The sequence below is a fragment of the Ursus americanus genome, chromosome 17 (assembly GCF_024610735.1).
Source record: "Ursus americanus isolate L20-20 chromosome 17, mUrsAme1.1.p, whole genome shotgun sequence".
Lineage (NCBI taxonomy): Eukaryota > Metazoa > Chordata > Mammalia > Carnivora > Ursidae > Ursus > Ursus americanus.
Genome location: NC_142143.1, coordinates 11,941,952 through 11,954,427, shown reverse-complemented (window position 1 = coordinate 11,954,427; position 12,476 = coordinate 11,941,952). Strand labels below are relative to the sequence as shown.

Below are 12,476 nucleotides of genomic sequence, written 5' to 3'. Positions count from 1 at the left end.
CTGAATAGGAGAAGGGCCATCAGGACCCCACAGTTAGGTGCACAAAGCCTGGGCGGCCAGGAGCCAGGGGGTCACCAGTGACAGGGACAGCGAGGCAGGAAGGTCAAGTGGCTGGACGGGGAGGGGGGAGGCTAGGAGGCCAGGAGAGCACGAAGGCTGAAAGGAGGTCAGCAACAGAAGCACAAAACCAGCTTCTGCCAAGCCTGGACGAATCCAGACAGGCTCTCACACCGTGCCAGCCTCTGGCCTCATCTACCCCCCGGCTCAGCACGACCCTGAGTGCCCTCCATTTAAGAAGTGTCGCGCTTTGCCTCCTCTCTCCTCCATCTTTAGAAATCAAATCCAAGGTGTAGCTTTTGAGCCTCAGGAGGGAGGCACCAGGGATCCCGCCATCAACACACACACAGGCCAAAGGATGGTGTTTCTCTCTTTTATTTAAAAACAGTGCTTCATTACCATTTGCAAAGGCAGAGGCAGTGCTCCTCCTTCGCTTAGAGTTTATAAAAGCCAGCAACATGATCAATAATTTATACACAGGGATAGTAATACAAAAAAATAAGGAATAAAAGCTAAAGCTCTAACTACTCCGACCTTCACAATTCCAGCTACTCGATAATAGGAGTGACCCGATGAATACTGTATGGTCTGAAAGCTACTATACAATATGATTCTTAACGAGAAGGGGAGGGAGTTAGAGACCGTCACAAAGCCCTGGGGTGCTTCTCTGGAGTTCTCAGGGAAACAGGACCCTGGGCAAGCAGCTCGGGTGTCCTAGGAAGGGACTCTGGGGGTGGGGGGTGGGGAGAGAAGGCGAGGTGGTCAATTATACAAGCATCCCACGGGATGCCCCCATGCCCCAAAGGTACCTGTTTTGCCATGGCAATGGGAGGGGGCCGGAGAAGCTGCATGTCGCATGTTGGGATGGTCCCGTCCCTGCCATGGGGAGTGGGGAGAAGAGGAGAGGTTCTGTGGCGTTTTTAGCCTTGCAAAGATTTGGACTGAAAAGCTCAGAGACGCAGGTAGGTCAGCCTGTCAGGGACAAGTCAACTCCACTGGCCCTGTCGGCACTTTGCAGCCCTAGCTTACGTGTGTCAAGCCCCAGGTTTGCTCCAGCTATTCACAAGCAGAATTAAAACACAAGAAAAAAAACAACAACAATTATCCCTTAGGGAAAAAAAGAGGATCAATTCATCACTCGATATATAATACAGCCAAAACGAGCTGCCAAAACAAGCACGCGCACACGGAAATACTGTGAACCGAAAAATACCAGAAAATGCCTAAGCTGGGAGTCTTGATGGGGTACAGATGTTGCTTAAAGCACTTAGCAGTCCCCAGAAAAACCAAACCAAAAGTCATTTTTTAAAAAGTCAAAAACGCATGTACCCCCTGGGAATCTGGCGTTGGTAACAGGGGGCAGGGGGTGGGGAGAGGAAAGAGAATTGACGTTCCCTTTTTGCTCGCCAGTGTGGCCGCGCCCTCGCCACACGGGCTGAGTGTGACTGCCAGCGAGCAGCCGGGGCCCCCGGCTGGCAGTCTCCTTAAAGGCAAGGTTTGAGTTTTGGCTGATGAGCCGTTCTCTCGGTTACCAATCCCTGCCAACCAGCACTACCATGGCTGAATTGATCTACCGTTTTCCTGAGTAAACTGTAACTGGCTACAGTTCCGGTAACGTGGTAAGAACAGCTACTACAGCCAACGTGGGGAACTTGAGGCATCCCCTCCGCCCTCGGCTCCTCATTCCTAGTGCATCTGATTCAGGAACGGGAGAACTTGCCGTAGTCTGGTCTATAAGCCTTAGGTTAGAGACAGGAGCCAGACTCCCCTGCGCTCATGAAACCAGAGGGCGCGCGCTGGCTTAGGACACCCAGAGCCTACCTGGAAAGGGCCCTGCTTCATGCTCTAGCTCTTGGATGGCTATTGCCTGGTTGATCAGTAAAGCAAGTATGGAGGAAGTGCACAGGAAAAGGGAAACGGAGGGAAGAGGCTTTTGGACAGTAACATTACCAAAAAGAGAAAAAAAAATAGCGTTTTACGTAACAGAATCAAGTCTCACTGGTGTGTACTACAAATGGTCAAACATTTTCAAGAGCATGACAAAATAAAAACACACAAATTTACGTCTGGTGTTCACCTTGCCCACTAGCCTTTTTTCCTATCTTAAAACAGTGCAAACAGGTAACTTCTGCTTTTTAAAACACCACTACCCCTTCCCCACCCCCCAAAGTCCCTTTCTTCCTATCACTGGGGGCGGGGGGGTTGTGGGATCTGCAATTCTGCAAATGTTACTGTGCTAGAGGTTGCGAGCAGCAGAGAAGGCTGGACTTGGTGAGAGGGGAGGGTGAGAGCAGTCTCCCTCCCCGCGCCTGGCTGGCGTGCCTTCCAGAGGGGCCCCGGCTTGGCCCTGTCTTCCTGTCTGAGGGAAACGGGTTTATGAAGCCCTTCTGGCAGATGCTCGGGGTGGCTTCCACCCCAAGTTTACACCTCCCTCCCGCCTGGAAGCTAAGTGCCTGGTGATGCGGGTGATGCCACCTACGTGTCCGCTCCGTCGCTAGGAACGGTAACCTAAAGTAAGAGCAGTTCAGCCCCTGAGGAGTCAGACTTTTGAGGAAAAGCTGCTACCACTGGCTTCTATTGAATCATCTCCACTAGCTCCCCTTAAACTAAGAGGTGAGCCCCAGTCCCATTCTTTTTCAAGGAAAACTAACATTGGCTCAATCCCACCTGTGGCTGTCGGAGGATGGTGGTGATGGGAAGTTCGAGAAAACCTGAGAGCCTTAGAAACGATGAGTCACAACGGCTGAGCCGGGTTCGCGGGCACTGACCACACAACACAAGGGATTCCGAAAAGACCTAAGGGCAGCTCTCTGGGCTGAAAGAGGGTTAGGAGATACAGGTTTTCCCTAGCAGTCTCTTTAAAGGAGCCCGGCTTCTAGAAGTAAGACGCTAAGTACAGAAGCCCACGTCGTGAGCTACAGTAAAGCTGTCGGAATCATTCTCGTGCTGTGACTCAGCATCAGTGTTTTTTTTGGAATCATCAACCAGCATCCTCCAACGAACCCACAGATGCCAAACTCTCTCCCGACTCTGTTTCCTAGTCCAGTGGGAACCAGGGCCAGGAGCGGACAAGCACTGGTGCTCTGAGGAACCTGGCTGTACGGAGTCTCAGAGTTCACAAGGTGATGGGGAGGCCGCTACGATCTCATCTAGGTGCTCACGAGAGCTCCCATCTCAGTGCTGACTCTGAGGAGCAGAGGCCCTTGAGCGACAGCGGAAGGCTCTTCCTCAGAAAAGGGAGCTGGAGGAAGCCGTATTACAACCATCCCTGGAAATGCAGCAGAATGCACAGAGCTCGCCTGCGGAGGCCTCAGCCAGACCAGCTGAACTGAAATGCAGTGAAGGTAGCCCAGGCTCGAGCTTCTGCCTCGTTTAAAAGGGCAGTGAGAGCTGCCTTCTCTACCATCCTTGTCTCTTTCTTGGAAAAAAGAAGAGAAAATTACTAAACTCATTCCCCTATTCTCCTTCCCTGCGACAGACACAGCCATTTAAAGTTTGGCCTTGTCTCCACTGAGCAGTGGCTTGCCATTTCTATGAATGGCCCCTATTTGAACATGACATGAAATTTCTGTTTCTTTAGTGAGTAAAAGCTCTCCCTCAAAACAAAAGCAAAAGAAAAGAAAAAAATTCCTCCCTGCCCCCATTCCCCAGGACTGTGAAAGCCCCACATCCCATACCCCTTCCTCTAACTAAAATATTTATATACATACAACAAAAATTGTCTTAACAGCAACGAATCAAACTTTGGCTTGGGGAGGGAAACCCTTAAAAATGGCCAATGGCCCTGGGCAGTTTGGTGTCCCCTATTCCATGTACTCCTCCCCGGAATCATAACATTGCATCGAGGCCTCTAGCTTCCTTGATGTCTCCCCTCGTTTCAGGGACAGCCTCTCCCCCGGTCATCAGGAGAGAGGGCGTTCCACAGGGGGAGAAGACAGGTATTTTACACAACAGGCCAGTCCCTCCCGGATAGATCGCTCTGCTTACAAAGAATGCTTGATGCTGTCATATGTCAGTCATTTTAATTCAGGGACATGAATCAGTTATCAGTCAAGAACATGTGTGGAGGCAGGAGTAAAAAAAAAAAACAAAACAACAAAACAACAAAACGAACGGAAAACAAACCCATAACAAACCGGAAGCTCCATGTCTCTGAATTACTCCCTTTAGCAGCTATCCCTTGGGTGAGAGGTCACCCTAGTACCAATGTGAATAGACCAGGGAGCCAAACAGACCGTGCTTTTCTGTTTTCTAATGCCTTCATTTTGGAAATGCTGCAGGACCCTTGCCTTTATCATTAACAGCTAATAGCTAGAAGAGAAACACCTTCTGCCCTACCTTGTCGGTATGTATAAAATCAAAGCTGGGAGCCATAGCAGTGTCTCACTGCTGTGGTCACCACACAACTCTTTCTGGCAACAGGTGAGATCGTTGCCAGGTCACACACCCTCCTTCCACCAGAGGAGGGGAGGAACCTCAGGGGCTCTGGATTTTATGTCCTGTAGTGTTCATGTATGCCAAGTGGCCAAATGCTCGGCTGGGTGTCTTTGGAGGATAATGAGAAGCCGGGTGGAGTGGCCACGCAGAACTCAAGACCATGGACAGAGAAGTGGCTCACAGAATGCTCCGGAAGATGGAAATTCCTATGGCTTTGGAGCTGGTCAGTACAAAGTGCCTTTGCCTGCCCGTACATGCCACGATCACTGCAAACTTCCAGGGACAGCCGCCCTATATCTTTTGCCAACACTCTTCATAGGTTTCATACCTTGTACTGACCTCCTGATGCAAGAGAAAGCACAGGACTATCAGAGCCCTGCCAGACATCACCCGATATCCCTTTTCTCTTCTTTACCCTTTTTCACTGGCTCCCAACACTTCATACTTCTAACCCTCACGCCGGGAAATCTGGTCGCTGGCTATTTATTGTCCTGTCCCTCGGTCCTAAATTCCTGACTCTTGAGGACTTGGGAACAGGGAGTTCATAGAAGGACAGATGAGCTAAGCTGTGGTTCAGAGAAAGGGGAAGAAGCCCAGCAGGAGTGCTAGGATCTCAGGAAAGAAAAGAATGATCTTTGTCACACTCCAGAGTTCATTCTGAGATCGGTTTCCTAATGAGGTGTTTATTATCCACAGTCTGAGAGCATGTTTGGAAATATTAATACTATAATTCCAAAAACAATGCCAATTGTCTCAGGCTGTGCAGGTAAGATGATTGTAAGAAGAATGGAGAAGACAGGAGGGAAGAGGGGAGGAAAGTGTCTTTTTAATCCTCCTGCGTTGCACGCACAAACTCCTGTCATCTATCAGCTTGTGGATTCCAGCCATCGCCAATCAGAATTGCCTGCTGAAGACCAGAAACTCAGAAGACTAGAAGAATACCCCGCTGCAGAAAGATCTCCACTTCTGCTCATTCCCCCAGCCACTCAGCACCGGATACACTTTGGTAGCTCTGTCTGCTGATTTCTGATCACATGCATTCATCAGCTCCTACGGTCTCCCCTTCCTCATTAACTGCCTCTTCCGTGATTGACAGAATAAGCTAAGCACGGACATACAGACATGGAAATGCATTATTTTTTTTTTTTTTTACCACAGTTAAAAAAAAAAAAAGAAAAAAATGCACAATCTTTGGAACAAAAGAATTAAAGGCAGAAATGTAAAGGAAAAATACATATTCAAAGAACATAGTGAGGTATAAAAAAGTATTCTCTCTTTTTTTGTGTTTTTTTTTTGTTTGTTTGTTTTTCCTCTTCATCTTGCTATAGAGTTCCTCTACTAGTAAATATTGCAATAGCCAGGCCTCATGAACTGGGGGGCTGTCCCATTTGCAGGGTCTCACGTCACTTCAGTAGGGGGCAAATCGGCTGTAGCCACCTCGGTATAAACTCGCCTGCAGTAATTAAAGACATAAAAATAATTAAAAGGTTGATGAGAGAAGCACTGAAAATGAAGGAAAAGGTCCTGAAAAGGGATGTGGGAAAACAGCGTCTTTCGAAGCTGTAAAGCCACGGTAAGAAGCCAGCTAGTACAGTGAAGTCAGGAAGCCGACTTCTGCCTCTAAGACGCTTCTGGAGAATATCAGGAAGAGAGTATGACAACGCTTTGTTTCATTCTTTACATCGATCAGCACAGAAGGGAAACTCAACACAGTTTAAAACCAGGTCTGTAAACAATTTGACGTTTAAAAGCACGAGAGTTTGTTTACCTTGATCCCATCATCGTGATGGTGAGCTGAAGCAGCTAGCTGACTTTACCTTCGTCCACGTCACCTGTCCGTGGGGAAGAGGCCCCTCTGACCACTGGCTGTCAAGCACCGTGTCTGAGATGGTGCTGGATTCAAGCCGGAGTCAACCTTCCGACCCATCAAGTCTAGCTCCTCTATCATCTAGAACACGTGCCAATGAGGCTGCCTGTGGACATACCTGAATTTATTTCTATCTATCTCTCTGGAGTTTTAACTGGGCTTTGTTCCTTTATCAGGATAGGACTTGTAGCTTTCTGGCACATAAAATCTCAGGAACTTCCGTCACTGTCCATCTTGTCTGTCTCTACTTCCATTCCACACCTACATTCCCTTAGGACCCTGTTACTTCCTCCCACAAATCTTCGAATCAGCAGAAACGGAGTGTGAGAAATGACGGGCGCGCTCACATTCCCCTAAGTCTGACACTGCAGTTACCACTCCGCCTCCCCGTCGAACGCCTCCGTCCACATTCCCAGGCTGCTGCCCGGCTGAGAACACGGGGGATGTTGCTGCAGAACAGCCCGTCTCTGCTGCGGCCCGGAGGTGTCCAGGCCGACACAGAAAGAGTGCCGCGAGGATTCCGGTTTGGTTGGAGGGGCGTGGGGGTGGGGGTGGGGAGTTATTCTAGATGAGCTCTATGGACCTTGCCTACACTTCCAGGAAAATACCCTACTTTGCCACAAATGTTAATGATAAAAAAATGTCTGTAAGGCATTCACTTGGTGACTTCCAGCACTAATGCCAGAAGGCTCAGGAACGGCACAGACAGCCTTTGGGGTCTGCATCTGAAAACTAATGTCCATTTTTTGAAAAGCTTACTGTGAAAGCTGGAGAGTCTCATGCCCCTACGTCTTCCCTAACACCTATCAATTAAACCAAGCCACCGGCATGCATCCGACAGCTGAGCCAATATAAAATGTCAACCTGTTCCCTTCTTCCTCTCCCGTGTGATGCCGTTACTCAGGGCAGACTGTCACTACTCATTCCTCCCTGCCCTTCACCAGGACAAGCGGCTTGCACTACAACACACAGACAAAGAAGGTGATGTGAACCTTCCAGACAGTCCTCTGCGGCTTCAGGACTTCGGCAATGGAAGAAGGGCTGAATTTATTACCTCTCTAGATCTTTTGGAATCTGTAGGTCAGTTAAAAAGAGTCAAGTGGTTAAGGAAAAAAAAGGTACACGTAATACTCACCACAGCGCCCACTCCATAGCTAGCGGCAGGGGCAAGGGCATGGTAGGGGTCGGCCGTGTACACCCTGCCATAGCTGCAAAGAAGAAATACGATCAGGGAGATCAAGCCAAGGCTGTGCTCTATGACGACGAGAGGGCTTACTGTGCTGCAGACTTGGGGGTCACTCAGTCTTGGAATGTTACTGGGGCACTTTCTCTTTCTCCTCCCAAATGCAGTAACTCTGAGAAACTCTCAAGAACCGCTATACAATGGCAAAGAAAGGAGTCGGGGATGAGGAAGAGGGAGAGTGGGGTCAAAGCCAGAAAGGGACGAGGAGAGTACGCAAGCGGGGTGCCGCAGCCCCCGCCCGCAGAAAGCCTGCACAGGGCCATCCCAGCAGTGGGGACGGGAGGGAGGCGGGCGCACGTACCCGTCGCTGTAGGCAGCGGCTGCGGCGGCGGCGGCTGTGGCCGCGGTTGCAGTCGCGGGCTGGGCGTATCTGTAGGCTGCGTATCCGCCCTACAGGAGAGAAGAGAACTGACTTTACAGATCCCTCTCCCCCCAGGGCCAGACGAACACACGCCCACCCACACGAAGACGTACGCGCACAATGACACGGGGACAGACACAAACACAGACACACACGTGGGAGGAGAATGTTTCAAACTGCCTCGGTCTGCATGTCATCGTTTCTCTGGCAGAGAATGAAGCTCCACCCAGTGACCGGATGTGCTTTCCAATTTGGGACGGTAACAAAAGTCAGCTAGCTCTCTTCTAGGACCTGTTCTTAGATTTAAGAAAGGAAGAGATGATTTCAGATCTGTCTTACTTCGCAGTCGTGGCTGGGACTTCCAACAGGGCAAATATGTGCAGGGAGTCAGGAGAACTTTACTTGACAGGGAATACAAATGACAGAACTAGAACATACTAAATTTGTGTGTGTTAACTTCAGATTCTCGGACGGACTCACTGCGGAGACTACGGCCGGTGTGTAATGGGAAGGTCCTCTACGGAGCTGTGCTCCACAGGCCTCGCACATTTGCCAACAGGCTAAGATAACCAGGCAACATTTAGAAGGAAAACGCAGTGCAGATCAGGGGTTGGCAAACGTCAATCTGTGGGCTGACGCAGTTTGTTACCTGCTTTTGGAAGCAGGTGTGAAAAGACCGTCTGGCCTCCAAAGCTGCAAATATTTACCACTTGGCCCTTCACAGAAAAAACCTGCCAGCTCTGATCTACGTTTCAGACTCAGACAAATCCCATTACAAACGGCCGAGGACCCTGCAGTGGGACTCACCTAGGTGAGGAAGCCCTCCCTCCACGCCCCGGGCATTTAACTGCATTTATTCTCCTCTCCCAAAAGATTCGGAGATTATTACACTCCAGTCTCATAGCAGGCTCTGGAGCTCTTCTGCCAATGGGCCCAATATCCTCTCAGTCCTGGAGACTTTCAGACTGCCACGTCCTGTTTCTTCCCTTCAGTTTAGGGGACCAAAGGTTTTCACTGTCAGGGTGAACCATATGTACCCCCATTAAGTATTTCGAAGATAATCACAAAAGAAGCGCCACGTGAGACAGGCTATTTTAAAAGTGGCGAGCCCTATGTTTTTCTCTTCTTTACTCTTCTAGAATTCATCTATTTCACCTAAGCCCAATTCACGTGTGAATTTTTATGACCAACTTCTCCCTATCAGATAGAACTACGTTTAGCTGGTGCACTTGGACACCATTTCACTTAGGCTTTCTCCAAGTGAACACACCGCGTTATGGAGTTTACTCCTGCTCTCTAACGTGTACTGCGTGAAGCCATCCGGAGCAGCTTCAAATGGACCCTGCAAGCATCCCTGACCGCATCTCAGTCGCCACGCACCACTCCTCTGAGTTCTTCAAGTGAATCACTTGGCAAAGTAAACTTTCTTTCTCAATTACAAATTCTTCAGCAGAAATCCATATAAATCAGAAGATTCTAATTAACATTACTCAACCCTGATGATGAAATGGTAGAGGACAGAAACACGGCAGGAAGCACCCTCGGGCTGTGTGTGATCAACACATCCGCTCTGCCATCCAGCAAGGTCTGTGGGAACGGGCAGGCCAGGCCGGTCGGGGCAAAGCTACGCACCCCAGGCTGCGTGACACACCCCGCTGTATCCATGTCTGTAACTCCATCTACCTACACGTGTACACATTAGACATCAGCTGAAGGGTCTCTTTACCTTGTTCCTTTTTTTCAACTTCTAAGGAGGACATAAAGCAGGAAAAACATTTGTTAAAGCAACAAGCTAATCTTTATATTTAAGCTTTAAGTGAACCTTTAAAGGCTCAATTTTTAACTACAGATGATTCCATGAAGTTTAGGACTGAAGTTTGCCAGTGTGAAGTTTACAACAGGGCTGATTTTAGTAAAAGTTCTTTGCAAACAAGGATAATGTGGTCAACAAGCAGTACGTGGTTTGTCTCCTTAGCATTCCTTCAAACACCAAAATAATCTTTAAAAATTTAATAAGTCAAGGTAATAAAAGCAGTTAAAGCCCAATTTATGTTTACCCGAGCAAAACATTGTAAAAACTGAAGTTCTCTGCCATCGGGCAGACTATACACTGTCATGAAGGGATTCGGAGGCTCCAAAGTCCTGACCCGACTCTCAGAAAGTCTCAGTACAGTCAGAGATACTAGGGATTCTATCAAATCATAGCTTTGAGCAGGTGCTGCACTAATTCTGGAAAAAGAGGTTCTGAATGAGGTTAGTGATAGAACCACTTCCCCTCACCTTCCTCAGCCTGTAAGAAGCCATCAGAACTGCAATGGTTTTGGGGGTAATGTTATTATTAACCGCAATTCAAAATGGATCAGACTGTGGGAAAGAAGCTTCCTTCCAAACCAGAAGGAGACGGGGAGACTCTATCTGCAGTGGTTTCCTTCTATTATAAAGGAACTCAGACTTTGGAGTTTGAATCTGATGAGGTTTTTGCTATTTAAATTCAGGAAAACAGGACAGGAAAACAAATATTTTATTGCCAACAAAAGGCCTGAGAAGAATATTAGCATTAAGAAAAACTGTATTAATGTTTCTTTTTTAAGCTGGTAATATTTCAACACGACTACTCTCCTAATTACCTTGCAGTGATGCTACAGAGAGGTCCTTTAAAGGGGGGGCTATGTTTAGGATGGACAGATAATATTCTAATAAACTAATTTGGTCATTCATTGGTGACTATCCCCAAATTAGAGAAGTTAAAATTGTATATCATGGATCTACTTCTCTCAGATGTAGTCTTACCAAAGCATTTCTGCTGCTGCTTTAAACAAAATATATCACTGTAAGACAAAGAAAATTCAGATGTATTTATTTCTACTCCGATTTCGGAGTGCATCAAGCTTCCAGGCCAAGAAATTGTTTTCTCAACTTTCACCTCTACTAGCAAGTCTGAAATCTTTTCTAGAACATGAGAACAAAGTGCAGTTTGAAACACCAAGGTTTTCATTACTGTTTCTTAAGTTTTTCAAAAAGAATCAGGGTGGGGAAGGGAGTAGGAGAGACGGGGTTCAGGCGTGGGGGGGGGATGGCGCCACATTTATTAATCACATTAAAAACTAAGCATGCCAACATCTGGAGCTAGAACAACCAGCAAAATCACCACGTTCAGACTCGTATTGGCTAACTCTATCTATCCCAGCATTCTCTTGGGACAGCGGTTTGCCCTAGGCTCTACCACAAGCTCGGTGAAGTACACAGCCTCAATTACTAGAGCGTGCAGCCACAACAACCTGCTATTACGGAAACAGTCAGTCACCACTTGAGTTAACATTCCAGACCCTAACGACTGGCCCGCCCCAGCCCAGAGAAAGAGTCAAGGTCGCCCACCCTCGCCCTGGCCCACACCACAATGTTAATAATTATAACAAGCAGTAACCCATCTGTTATATCAGAGAAGGGAACAGAGACTCCACTGAGAGATTTAGAGTGAGATGTTAACATGTCTTCAGCTGACTGCACAAACAAACAAACAAAAAAAAGAGGAGAAATAATTCATTTGGAGATATGAAGTCATGAAATAGCTGATGTGTCTTGCTTTTAACCATGCACTGATGCAAAACTGAAGCAACCATTAAGAATCAAAATTGAAAAGGACATATGTATTTACACACAATCAGACCTGTTGGATCTGACGCAGTTTGCAGACTCTATCTGTGTGTGATTTGAAATAAAACAAAAGATGGGGATTAGCATGGCCACAGCACACCCTAGTGTAGGAGGGCACACACGGACTGCTCTTTGGAACCCTGATGGCTGGATTCGTTTGGCCATGGCTGAGCCTGGTCCAAATACACACGTGCCCCTTTAAAAGGATTCTCTTCTTATTCCTCTGTAATTGACTGTGAATGCCTCCGGAGTGTTCCCACCACTCCACCACTCCCCTAGGCACCCTTCCTAACCCTGCTAGTGTGGTTCGGTCCTGACCCGCAGCGTGAGCTTGGGCGCCAGCCCGCAGGCAGCACCCATCCATTGTGGCCCAGGGTTCTTCGGACGTAGTTCCTAGGCCTAAGCGGTCTGTCTTTTCACATATCCATGACACATCCCTGCCTTCAACTTCCAGTTCATTCCCAGGAAAGCACGGTTACCTTTAATATCCTTTTGTTGTTCAAGTCTCAGCTCTCCAGGATCCATCAACACCTGCTAGGGATTCTCTACTCCACTCTGAATCGATTTTATCATTTAATTAATTTTATAATGTTGTCACACTGACCACAGGACTTTTCTAAAACAGTTCTGTTTTAACCAGAACAAAATGGAAGGGTTCTACATATCCACCTCTCCCGTATCTGACTTTCATCTGCATTATCTATTAGCATGATCTCACATGGGTAGATATTCCCCTTGTCTTGATTTTAACCTAGCCATTAATTTTATTATATTTTTGGTTCAAATTTACATTAAAACAGGACTTTGGTGAGCATGTGATGTCAAGACACCTTCTTTCTACCTGGAAGACAGTGACG

The 12,476-nt window shown here is 47.7% G+C and overlaps 1 protein-coding gene across 23 annotated transcripts in view; it reads right to left on the bottom strand.

Moving 5' to 3' along the window:
- Positions 1-416: 416 nt before the first annotated feature.
- Positions 417-12,476, bottom strand: part of RBFOX2 (RNA binding fox-1 homolog 2) — a 271,018-nt gene continuing 258,958 nt past the window's right edge. For 13 of the 23 annotated variants that reach the window (XM_087868764.1, XM_087868762.1, XM_087868763.1 and 10 more), the window contains 4 exons: positions 11,633-11,664; positions 7,906-7,994; positions 7,497-7,569; positions 417-5,947 (listed from right to left, as the gene is read on the bottom strand). In XM_087868764.1, coding sequence (XP_087724890.1) covers positions 5,893-5,947; positions 7,497-7,569; positions 7,906-7,994; positions 11,633-11,664 — 249 coding nt within the window. In that variant the 3' untranslated portion in view covers positions 417-5,892. Of the gene's footprint in view, positions 5,948-7,496; positions 7,570-7,902; positions 7,995-11,632; positions 11,665-12,476 lie in introns of those variants that run through there. The other 10 variants (XM_045780166.2, XM_045780160.2, XM_045780161.2 and 7 more) reach the window with 4 other exon arrangements.